This window comes from Anabrus simplex, chromosome 4, assembly GCF_040414725.1.
Source record: "Anabrus simplex isolate iqAnaSimp1 chromosome 4, ASM4041472v1, whole genome shotgun sequence".
Taxonomy (NCBI): Eukaryota; Metazoa; Arthropoda; class Insecta; order Orthoptera; family Tettigoniidae; genus Anabrus; species Anabrus simplex.
Genome location: NC_090268.1, coordinates 202,640,811 through 202,654,262, shown reverse-complemented (window position 1 = coordinate 202,654,262; position 13,452 = coordinate 202,640,811). Strand labels below are relative to the sequence as shown.

The following is a 13,452-nucleotide window of genomic DNA, read 5'->3' as shown; positions in this document are numbered from 1 at the left end:
TCATCGGCCCCTAATGGTACGAAATGAGACGAAATGGAATGACATATTAAAAGTCTAAAATTCTCCACTGACCAGAATTCAAAAACGTGAGAACGAAGAATGAATGGATGGACATGAATTTAAAACAATCAGTGGTTGCGACCCGCAATGTCTCACATTCACATAAACAGACGTGACAATATCGTATTACTGACCAAGGGACTACTGCTATAGCATAACACTGAATCGATTATGCGTAACACTGAATCTATTATGCGTGCAGTCAAAAGGGGGTCCTAAATCGCAGTTATCGGCCCCTCATAACGGTACTGATCGCTATCAGAATAGAACCATGGTATTTGTTCTGTTACGGTACTAATCAAAAGTAGCAGACACTTGCGGCATTCCACACATTATTGTACTACTCAAAGCTTATGAAATTCGACATAATACAGACCTATGCTTTTCTCACTTTGCGGCGCCATTTACAGGCAACGCAAACCTATGGTGTTCATCACATAAGAGTACTAACCACAGGGACCTCTCCCTATCCCGTGGTGTTCCTCATATAGTGGGTACTAATCATAAGCAAGGCAGAACCATGGTAGCTATCATCCCATGGTCCTGCTCATATGGTGGTACTAATCACAGGTTCTGCAAAAGCCGACCGCGCGGTGCTCCTGTGTGCTACTGATCACAAACCAATTTCGTACCTAATGTAGTGGTACTACGCACAAGTAAAAGCAACCCTTGGTGTTCTCCGCGTGGTGGTACTAATCACAAGTAGTTTCATGGTTCTAATACAATCAACCCTTGGTCGCCCCTTTTAGTCGCCTCTCACGACAGGCAGGGGATACCGTGGGTGTATTATTCGTCAGCCTCCCCCACCCACAGGGGGTGTGTGTTTGGTCCGCGAGAGGTATTTTATTTCCCTCAAGTCCGCCGGCAAGCCGGTTAGGACCCCCCTATCCGCCACCTGGGACGCGCCACGTGGGAGTATCACCTCTCCCCCTGCTACGCCTGCGTAGCAGGTTCGTGGATGTTGGGTGTCACTGATGATAATTTCTACATGTTCGAACAGATGCCGATATAGGGTTTGTTCGTAGACTTTTGCTAATGCGGAAGAAATTGCAACGGGTCTGTAGTTATTAATTACTGACCTATCCCCGGATTTGTGAAGCGGACTAACTCGCGTTGTCTTCCACTTTGTAGGAAAAGTTCCAGTTTTTAGCGAAATGTTAAAAATAATTGAGAGAGGGTGTAATAAAATATCTCCACAGCCTTTAATTACATACGGAGGGATTAGATCTGGGCCTGCGGCTTTTTTAGGTTTCATCTTGCGTATTGCGTTTTGAATTTCGGTAGTACTAATTTCATTAACATTTAGTACATTCATCAATGGATCTATTTCCGTATTCTCATATTTCGGTAAATCATACCGCGCCCGTTTCTCTGAGTATACAGATGAGAAATAGCCTGCAAAACTGTCAGCAACAGATTTGTCGCTTATTAGTTCTTTTCCATTGTATTTCATTACACTGACATAGGGGTTCCTTTGCTTACTTTTAACGAATGCCCAAAAGTTCTTAGTATCTACGCCTATTTCGTGCTCTACCTGCCCGATATAGGCTTCATACGCGATGCTTATATCTTTCTTAACACTTCTTCTCAATTCTTTGAATTTCAAAAAACGGGAAGTCTGATTTTTCTGCCCTTCGCGCATTTTCCTGTGATGGTATGCTTTCCGCCTAATATTTCTTATTATCTCTTGCGTAAACCAGCAAGGGTATCGTTTCTTTTTCCTGACGGTTGCCGGAACACAGACATTTAAAACAGAATAAAATTTAGAATAAAATATATCTAGTGCCTGGTTAACATCAGTGTAATTTTCCAGAAAGCTCCAATCTATGTGTGAAAGTCCTCTGTATAACAATTCAAAATCTGCCTTGTTATAATTGTATACAATTTTATTTCCCGCATCATTACATTTTTCTCCCTTCTTTTGGTAACAAAAAGTAATGTTTAAGGCCGGATGATGTTTGTCCTCTGGTACGAGAGGATGAAAGTTTTGGTCGACAGTAATGTGAGTGATATTCGACAATACTAGGTCAAGCATTCTGCCATTGTTATTAACAACGCCGTTAACATTTCTTAATCCCATGAATTGTAAGAAATTATTCATGCGTACGGATGTACACGTTATATAGTTTTCTTCAATAATTTGTGGTAAATTAAAGTCTCCTAATATTACTAACTGTTTACTATTTAAAATAGGACTGGCTTCAATACCTTCGTAAAATTCATTATATGCAGCCAGTTTAGTACTAGGCGGAAAGTATACCACACAAATAAAGATACTATCAAGATTTTCCCTCAGAAGTTTAACACATACATGCTCAGCCGAAACATCTATGTCAACCTGTGAGGCCTTATATTTGTTGCTGACAGCCAGTACAACACCTCCGCCAAGTTCTTTACCTGTAGATATGTTATTACGATCGCATCGAAATACATTATATCTCTGATCAAAGAGCTCATAATTGCTAATGGAAGAATTTAGCCAGCTCTCCGTCAAAGCCAACAGATCAAAGTTCTCACCTAATAAGTTTGTATAAAATAAATCAAGCTTGGTCCTTAGACCTCTACAGTTTTGGTAATACACGTTTAATGACTTACTTAGAGAGAACTCGTCAAGTAATGCAGGGAGGAATGCCGGTAACTTTGAATAGAAGCCCTTGCAAAGTGAAAGTAAAGAAGATTAGGCCCGCTGCTCTCTGAACATACCTGACTCGGAGTACACTCACTTTCCTAATACTACAGACAATACAAAGGACATGAAACATAACTGAATTCATAGCTGGCATTTCCATTCAAGTCATCAGTTTCATTAATTACACATATCTTTGAACCTTCACTCTTTCTTAGTCGTATGATTCCATTTCTTACACATAGATACCTGTAGTTGTGCTCCGTCTTGAATCTGCGAGCGAGTGCTAACAGCTTCCTCTTCTCCGACGCCAGGCTTTCGTTCACATAAATGATGTTGTCGTCCGGAAGTCCTAGGTGTCGTGTTGATAAGTTGTATTTAACTCGCCTTCTCTGCATGAAGTTCTCCTTGTCGGAACGTCGAACAAACTTCACGATGATCCCACTGTGAGACTGGCCGGGTACTCTAGGTAACCGGTGACAGGCATCAATCATATGCTCTTCTATTTGAAGGTCCAGAGCTCTCCCTATGCCCTTTAGAGTTTCCAGCACGTCTTCGTTGGCTTTCTCTGGAATACCAAATATTTCAAGTGTGTTCCTGCGAGAATATTGTTCAGACTCTGTTAATCGAGTACCGAGACTTTTCAACTGAGCTCTGAGATTAGAATTCTCGACCCGGATTGCTTCCACCTGTTCACTAATTTTCCTAATAAAGTCGTCTTGCTCAGCAATAGACTTAGTGTTGCTGTCTGTCTTTTCATGGCAGAGATCTATAGACTTCCCTAGCTCACACTCTCTCTTCATTTGCTCAGATTTGAGTTCCCTTATTTCACATTGCAGCTCTAGTAGCAACTTTACCACGTCCTCAATAGAATAGCACTGCTTTTGACTCGTACTTGCCCCACTCCCTTAGCTGACATTCACGCCACCGCCAAGAAAAGTTTCTACCTCTTAGAGGCTAAACTGCAGAGAGACGAGGACTTGAAACACATCTATTACAACTGCATGTGGGACTATATAAGACAAGAGCATGTGGAAGTTGCACCCGAGGACGTCACTCCTAATAATGTTTACTATATGCTACACTACATTGTAAAGAAACAAAGGGGACAGAATTGTCTAATACGTCGTCACATGAACCTGACTTGCCTTCAGTGAACGACGCACTGGGAATGGTTCCTAACTTGCTCCCCGATATACTGGGAACTCTGCTACGTTTCAGGAGCCAGACGAAGGCTATCGCGTGTGATGGTCCCCAAGCCTTTTTGCAGTTGGCGTTAGACGAAAACGACAGAGACCTCACACGGTTCCTGTGGTATCGCACCGGGAATACAGAAGGAGATGCGTAAAAGTTCACTGATGAGGTCATAGCCTACCGTTTCAATCGTTTGCAACACTGCATCGAGATAGTTATCAATTGCGTCAAGACTTCAGGATAAATCAACATTCATGGATGACTTTACAACAAGTGTTGAAGCCACTTTAAATAGCAGGTCAATCACCCAGGCCACAAGCACGGGAGATCTTCTGACCCAATCACATTTTTTAGTTGATAAAGAAACTAATATCCATTCCGCAACGGACAGAACCGGGCACGAGGAAAATCTGGTAAAGGAATACAGAATGCAACAAAAGGTTTTGGGGGACTTTTCACGATGCTGGGAAAAGAAGTAGCTGCTTCAAGTGAGAAGTCACCATGAGGTTAAAAATCAAAAGACCAATATGCATTTGCCCAAGTTCAGAGACATCGTCCTCCTCCAAGAAGACGTCAGACCCCGCCACATGTGGAAGAAAGCGAGAATAGAAGAATGCGCCCAGGTAGAGACGGACGCGCAAGAACGGTCATTCTGCGGCAGCCCTACAGTGCAGCTGTTCATCCCTTTGGAGACAGACCAAGGCGGGGAGGATGTCGCGGACTGACAATGGATACGTCAACTATGAGATATTTATATATTCTATGTATTTGTATATAGTTATATTTACTCTGTGACGAGTGTATATGATAATAATAATAATAATAATACTAAATGTGCTATTGTGAACACGGCAGTGAAGTCCTCTTATAATTGTGTAGTTTTACGAATTATATAACAGAATAGCCAATCAGCAACCACCCAGCCATCTTGGTAGACAAATAGACGAGCACCGCACTGTAGCCTGCACTACCATTTGCCAAAGAAGAGCCAATCAGTGACCGTAACCCCACAATAGCGGACCGCAGCCAGCACTATACAGGATGTATCAGAACTATACCAAAATAATATCAGAAATGGTCATCGTGATGGAGAAAAGTTTTCTTTTCGAGGCAAGAAGGTTACTTTGTATCTCCTGGAAAGCTATTGAAATTGACGAACTTACCGTATTTGTTCTGGTTATTTACCTGTGATGGTGATATAACGCTCTCCCATTTCCTTGGCAATATTTGTCCAACGGGTCTTCTCCCCCCCAAGTCCTCCGATAAGATCCTCTGCTCTCTGAAGCTTCTTGGCACAAAGATCGGCGTCATCTTGTAGCTGTTCATAACGACGCTTGTTCTCGTCGAGGACGGCTTCTAGACGAGCTAGCTTCTCCTGAACTTCCCTCAACTGGGCTCTCTTTATTTCTAATGCGGCCATGGCCATAGCAAACTTAGCCTCAGCTTCAGCAAGGGCCAATTTCTTCGGGGCAACCACTTTTGCCACTTTATCGTACTTTGTCATGGCAATCACCCACTTGCATAACCCTGGAATAAGAAGTCAGTCAACATTACACTGGTATTAAGTCATATACATAGAACATAATTTTAGGAAATATGCTTGGGAAAAGGGTAAGACACCAACAGAGTATGGTTCCAGTGTATGAGACCCTCATAAGGAATATATGATTCGGGAACTCAAAGAAATCCAAAGAAAAGCAGCTCAGTTTGTTCTGGGCGATTTCCGACAAATAGGCAATGTTACAAACATGTTGCAAATACCACCCAAACTTATTCGTCAACTAATGTAATTCCACGCTGAAACCTTTTACATGATCCTCGTGTAAAAATAAACATGCAAAAGCATAATATTGATATATAATTTTTTAATATTTAAAGAAAAAAGACTAATATTAAATTTTCCACTTCCAATATAATAATAATCAGGAATAAACTGATTTCATTGAATTCAAATGTAAAAATACTAGAGTAGCGGTTGGGCAATGGCCATGGCTTGAAGCCAAAATTCAAATGTTTAAATATCATATGTTTACAAGGAGGTAGTAATTAGAAGGAAAACACTCCATAATCTGAACAAAAAATGAATGGTTTCAATAAAATTGGAATATGTAATGAAAATCATCCTAATATATATACAGTGACTGACAGTGACAATGCAACACCAAGGAGGAGTGGTTCGAAAGGGATGAAAGTTGGGGAAAAAACAGAGACGGCACAGACGAATAATTGATGTTTATTTCAAACCGATATGCAGGTTACACAATGCGCACGGCATCGACTCAGTAGGATGTAGGACCACCGCGAGCGGCGATGCACGCAGAAACACGTCGAGGTACAGAGTCAATAAGAGTGCGGATGGTGTCCTGAGGGATGGTTCTCCATTCTCTGTCAACCATTTGCCACAGTTGGTCGTCCGTACGAGGCTGGGGCAGAGTTTGCAAACGGCGTCCAATGAGATCCCACACGTGTTCGATTGGTGAGAGATCCGGAGAGTACGCTGGCCACGGAAGCATCTGTACACCTCGTAGAGCCTGTTGGGAGATGCGAGCAGTGTGTGGGCGGGCATTATCCTGCTGAAACAGAGCATTGGGCAGCCCCTGAAGGTACGGGAGTGCCACCGGCCGCAGCACATGCTGCACGTAGCTGTGGGCATTTAACGTGCCTTGAATACGCACTAGAGGTGACGTGGAATCATACGCAATAGCGCCCCAAACCATGATGCCGCGTTGTCTAGCGGTAGGGCGCTCCACAGTTACTGCCGGATTTGACCTTTCCCCACGCCGACGCCACACTCGTCTGCGGTGACTATCACTGACAGAACAGAAGCGTGACTCATCGGAGAACACGACGTTCCGCCATTCCCTCATCCAAGTCGCTCTAGCCCGGCACCATGCCAGGCGTGCACGTCTATGCTGTGGAGTCAATGGTAGTCTTCTGAGCGGACGCCGGGAGTGCAGGCCTCCTTCAACCAATCGACGGGAAATTGTTTTGGTCGATATTGGAACAGCCAGGGTGTCTTGCACATGCTGAAGAATGGCGGTTGACGTGGCGTGCGGGGCTGCCACCGCTTGGCGGCGGATGCGCCGATCCTCGCGTGCTGACGTCACTCGGGCTGCGCCTGGACCCCTCGCACGTGCCACATGTCCCTGCGCCAACCATCTTCGCCACAGGCGCTGCACCGTGGACACATCCCTATGGGTATCGGCTGCGATTTGACGAAGCGACCAACCTGCCCTTCTCAGCCCGATCACCATACCCCTCGTAAAGTCGTCTGTCTGCTGGAAATGCCTCCGTTGACGGCGGCCTGGCATTCTTAGCTATACACGTGTCCTGTGGCACACGACAACACGTTCTACAATGACTGTCGGCTGAGAAATCACGGTACGAAGTGGGCCATTCGCCAACGCCGTGTCCCATTTATCGTTCGCTACGTGCGCAGCACAGCGGCGCATTTCACATCATGAGCATACCTCAGTGACGTCAGTCTACCCTGCAATTGGCAAGTTCTGACCACTCCTTCTTGGTGTTGCATTTGCTCTGTCAGTCAGTGTATATATAATAACTTGTACTGACTGACTGACTGACTCATCATCGCCGAGCGAAAACTACTGGACATAAATGAATGTTTGGGGATATATTCATATTAGGATGTAGGTGCTCGCTATGAGAGGATTTTTGGATATTCCTTCGCTAAGGGGGTGAAAAGGGGGGTGAAATTTTAAAATGAGTGTATCTATATATCTCAAAACGTCAAAAGTTTACAGATGTAAAAATTGATATTTAGAATCTTCTTTAAAAATAAGGAAACACGTATTTTTTTTGCGTTCTGTAAATTCCAATATGAGGTGTAAAAGGGTGAATAATGGGTTGAATGCCTTTAATGAGGATACATATATCTCAGAAACTGAAGATATTACAGAACTGAAAATTTGTGTATGGGATCTCTTTTAACAATAAAGAAACACGTATTTTTTTGGAAAATTCAATTAATGGCGGTTAAACAGGAGTGAGAGTGCATTTTTGAAAGACTATATCTACAGAATATCTGAGAAACGTAAAATGTTACAGACGTAAAAAGTGGGAATTGGAATCTCCTGTAAATGTAAAGAAAAATAGGTGATTTGTTTTTGGAAACTCCACTTAAGGGGGACAAAAATGGGGTGAAATTTTAAAATGAGTATTTCTACAGTATATCTCAAAAACTTAACATGTTACAGAAGTGAAAAATGGTATTTATATCTCTATTAAAAATAAAGAAACGTGTATTTTTAGTTTTCGGAAATACCACTTGGGTGTAGGGGGCTGGGTAAACTGACTGAAAATGGTATTGAATTATTTTAATAAGGCTACTGATATCTCAAAAATGAAGACGTTACAGACGTGAAATTTGATATTTGGAATCTGCTTTAAATGTAAAGAATCACGTATTTTCGGAAAATCCAACGAAGTGAGTGAGGTGGGGGGGGGGGGGTGAAAGAATTGAAAAGATAATTGACTTAATTGTATGAGAATACATACATCTAATAAAAACTTAAGTTGTTACAGACGTGAAAACTGGTATTAAGATCTCCTTTAAAAAACAAAGAAAAACGCGTTTTTCTTTGTGGGGGACCATCTTGGGGGGCGGGAGTGAGAAAGGAAGTGAAAAAAGTCAATAATTTTTTCGGGATAATTATATCTCAAATCTGAAGGTAATAGACGTGAACATTGGTGTTTGGAATCTCCTTTAAACATAAAGAAACACGCCTTCTTTTAATTTTTTTTTTGGGGGGGGGGTTAAATAAACTTAACGGCGGTGGGGTGTAAAAGGAGGCGAGACCAATTCATTTTACTGTTCGTAATGTACTTACAATATAAGGAGCCTCCGTTAGTCAGGCGGAAGCGCGGCGGCCTCTCACAGCTGGGTTCCGCGGTTCAAATCCCGGTCACTCCATGTGACATTCGTACTGGACAAAACGGAGCCGGGACAGGTTTTTCTCCGGATACTCCGGTTTTCCCTGTCATCATTCATTTCAGCAACACTGTGCAATAATTCATTTCATTTGTCATTCATAGATCATTGCCCCAGAGGAGTGCTTCGGCAGCCGGCATAATTCCTACTGTCGCCGCCAGATGGGGCTTTATTCATTCCATTCCTGACCCTGTCGAATGACTGGAAACAGGCTGTAGATTTTCGATGTACTTATTCTGATCATAAACCGATCATTTTTAATCTTTCCTGGGTTCGTTTACAACAGCTATATTTTCCTTCGGAGACCGTTCTTAGATTACAGTAGAATCTTCTGGCATATAAATAAAAATTTAAAGACATTTGAAATAAACGATAGGTATGAGATTGACCGTCAAATTGTTCACCCCTATAATAAGGTCAATAATGCACGGAAGTATGTCATTCGTATCGCCAGAAATCCCGCACACTTGCCTACGCGCGACAAATCGTGCTGGTCACATTGTCAACATTGACAATGGCAGCAGATGTAATTTACCGCCAAGTAGCGGTCTTGCATCTTGCTGTGGGGTCCAGAACATCTAATAATAATAATAATAATAATAATAATCATAATAATAATTGTTGATGTGGTTTAGTGGATCAGCAGAGGTGAAAGAAGGTGCCGGGGTGAATGGGTCTAACTACCAAAATCAAAGTTAATTTAAAACTGTAACAAGGTTATATTTGTCTTTTTTCTTTTTTTTTTAATAACAAGAAACAATGCAATAGGTACAAGCAGCAAAAATTAACTCTAGGAAAGATAAGATTGGTGGTATAAATAGAACTCGGGCTTCAAGCCCTCCCTTTACATTTTCTAAATTCTCAACTCACAAACACATATTTACCAAAGGGCAGAAAACCCCTAATACCTGGAGCACTTGCTCCCAACTTTGAACCTCAAGCCTCCCAGAGGCACTATTACACACTGGAAAAAGAGCTAACACGCTCTCGGTTTTTCACGCCTATTCAAGGCACTATCAGACTTTACCATTGATTGCCATCAAGGCACGACTTACAACAATGATACGGGGGTATTTTGTACCCAATCTACTGGGCCTTAGCAGGAAAAGAACAGGTTAAGTAAATGGCCCGGAATACCAAAAAGAATGGAGGCGTGTACTTGCACTCCTAAATACACATTTTAAAACCTAACAGGCACTAGGCCAATGAAACAGGGGCTATTCCCAAACTCTGGAGGTGACTCGTATAAGGCAAAAAATTAAAACATTACGGAAAAGAAGAAAATCAGTTACCAAAACGTAGTCACCTCAGACCAATATGAAGGGGAGCTCGAGAGGGTAAATCACTCTCTATCCCCGAATTACAGTATAAATTTACTTAAGTTTTTACATAAACTGGTAGAAATTTACATATTTCGAAGATGGGTTACATGCTAAAGGTTTCGAACCTTTCCCGAGGGTTAAACTGCTGAGCTAGCAAGAAATAAAGATGTTAAGCGGCCATTGCCTTACTGAGGAACTGCTGCCTGATGGAAGAGGCGCTTCCCGCCTCCTGCTACACGTCCATACACTAGGTTAGATGTTGATGAAGTGGCCGAGAGACAAGAAAATCAGCAGGTTTTATAACCTCAGGGAAGGTACGAGACCTTTCATGACTGATCAAGACACACCCACGGAGTTTTATTGGTTAACATCAAAAGGTACACACAAAATCAAAGAAGAAATACGGGATTGCCTGAAAATTAATTACAGAAATTATTGATTGGTTAACTTCGAAACTGGCGGGAGGAAAAGATAAATATTGCCAACCCAAGAATGAATGAACAAAATTTAGTAAAGAAAAAACGTATGAATACAAAATTTCTTCAAAACTCCGCACCAGAGTGCATGATCATAGTTTTTTTTAGTAGAGACATCTACGAGAGAAAGTCCACACTTCTTGGTAAGTAGTAAACAAAAACAAGTCGAAATTCACACAGTGACATCTTCAAAGGAAAAATTTAAGTTGGTCTAGTTCCTAGTTCAGTGTTTCTCCAGTAGAGGAGTATAATAATAATAATAATAATAATAATAATAATAATAATAATAATAATAATAATTGTACCGGCTGGTACACCTCTACGACGCACATTTGAATTTTCCGCCGTTAAGTACTCCTCTACAGGAGAAACTCTGAACTTTAACAACTGTTTCAACTTATAAGTTTTCTCAGAAGATGGCACTACCATAAATTTTGTGATTGCAAAGTTGTCAATACTGTGTGGAGTTCAACTTGTTTTGTTTTCCATTAATCAAGAAGTGTGGACATTCTCTCATAGATGTCTCTACTAAAAAACTATGATCATGCACCCTGGTTCGAAGTGAAGGAACTTTTCTTGAAGATATTTTGTACTCAGAAGTTTTCCTATAACTAAAGTTCGTTCTTTCATTTGTGGGTTGGCAATATAAATCTCTTCTTTCCGCCAGTTTTGAACTTAGCCAATCCAGAATTTCTGTAATTAATTTTTGACCAATCGTGTCCTCCTCCTTCAAATTTTGATGTGTAACTTTTAGCCAGCTAATAAAGTTGAGTGGGTGTGTCTTAATTATTCATGAAAGGTCCCGAACCTTCCCTGAGTGTATAAAAACTGCTGATTTTCACGGCTCCCGCCCACTCGAACAACATCTAGCCTAGTGTATCGAAATGTAGCAGGAGGCGGGAAGCGCCTCTTTCATCCGGCAGCAGCTCTTCTAGAAGGTAATGGCCACTTAACATCTTTATTTCTCGCTAGCTCAGCAGTCTAAACCGCGGGGAAGATCCGAAACATTTACTATGTAACTTATCTTGAAACATGTAATTTGCCGTCGCTTTTGTAAAACTTCACATATCTTTAACTGTAAAACGGGGATAGAGATTGCTTTACCCTCTTGAGATCCCCTTCATTTTTGGTTTGGGATGATTACGTTTTGTAACTGTTTCTTCCCTTCTGTAATGTTTTAAGTTTTCTCATACGAGTCACCTCCATAGTTTGGGATTGGCCCCTGTTTCTTCGGCCTAGTGCCTCTTAGGTTTTAAAAGAATGATGATGATGATGCTTGTTGTTTAAAGGGGCCTAACATCGAGGTCATCGGCCCCTAATGGTACGAAATGAAACGACAAATTAAAAGTTCAAAATCATCCACTGACCAAAATAAAAAATGTCATGAAGAATGAATGAATGAATGAATGAATGAATGAATGAATGAATGAATGAATGAATGAACATGAATTGAAAACAATCAGTGGATCTGTCTCAAAAAACTATCATAGTTAATAGTAGTACAGACCAAGGGACCACTTCCAAAGCACAATCCTGAATCGAGAATGCTTCGTGTCTAAATGGGTCCAAAATACAGATCAAAGGCCCCTCAGAATGATACTTATCGCTTGTAATGTAGAACCATGGTATACGTCCTGTTGCGGTACGAATCAAAAGTAGCAGAGACTTGCGGTATTCCACACATTATTGTACTACTCAGAGGTTATGAAATTCGACGTATAATACAGACCTATGTTTTTCTCACTCTGCGGCGCCATTTACAGGCAACGCAAACCTATGGTGTTCATCACATGAGAGTACTAACCACAGGGACCTCTCCCTATCCCGTGGTGTTCCTCATATAGTGGGTACTAATCATAGGCAAGGCAGAACCATGGTAGCTATCATCCCATGGTTCTGCTCATATGGTGGTACTAATCACAGGTACTGCAAAAGCCGACCGCGCGGTGCTCCTGTGTGCTACTAATCATAAACCAAATTTCGTACCTAATATAGTGGTACTACGCACAAGTAAAAGCGACCCTTGGTGTCCTCCGCGTGGTGGTACTAAGCACATGTAGTTTCATGGTTCGTATGCAATCATCCCTTGGTCGCCCCTTTCAGTCGCCTCTCACGACAGGCAGGGGATACCGGGGGTGTATTATTCGTCTGCCTCCCCCACCCACAGGGGTGTGTGTTTGGTCCGCGAGAGGTATTTCATTTCCCTCAAGTCCGCCGGCAAGCCGGTTAGGACCCCCCTATCCGCCACCTGGGACGCGCCACGTGGGAGTATCACCTCTCCCCCTGCTACGCCTGCGTAGCAGGTTCGTGGAGGTTTTAAAAGATTTCGTGTAGGAGTGCAAGCAACGCCTCCATTCATCTTGGTATTTAGGGCCATTTACTTAATCTGTGCTTTTTCACTGAGGCCCAGTAGGTTGGGTACGAGATACCCCCGTTTCATTTGATGTAAGCGGTGCCTTGATGGCAATTTAGGGTAGTAGTCTGGTATTGCCTTTAATAGGCTTGAAAAATTGAGAGCGGGTAGCTCTTTCTTGTGTTTGAAAAGTGCCTCTAGGAGGCTTGAGGTTAAAAGTTGGCAGCAAGTGCTCCTTGAATGAAGGGGTTTTCTGCCCTTTGAACAAATGAGTGTAACTTGGTAAGGTTGGGCTAGTAGCTCAAGGATTGTGTAATTGGGGCTCGAAGCCCAGAACTTGTAAAGACCCCGAAACTCGGGCTTTCGTTTGTAAAATTATACCTTGTACCTGATTAGTGGATAGTGCTTGAGTTGTTATTTGTTGAAATTATATGTGAAATTTGTTAAGTTTTTTTATTTGTGAAAATATG

The 13,452-nt window shown here is 42.1% G+C and overlaps 1 protein-coding gene across 1 annotated transcript in view; it reads right to left on the bottom strand.

The window, feature by feature from the left end:
* Positions 1-13,452, bottom strand: part of Dhc36C (Dynein heavy chain at 36C) — a 911,918-nt gene that overhangs the window by 209,178 nt on the left and 689,288 nt on the right. The window contains exon 37 of the mRNA XM_068227203.1: positions 5,066-5,407. Coding sequence (XP_068083304.1) covers positions 5,066-5,407 — 342 coding nt within the window. The remainder of the gene's footprint in view (positions 1-5,065; positions 5,408-13,452) is intronic.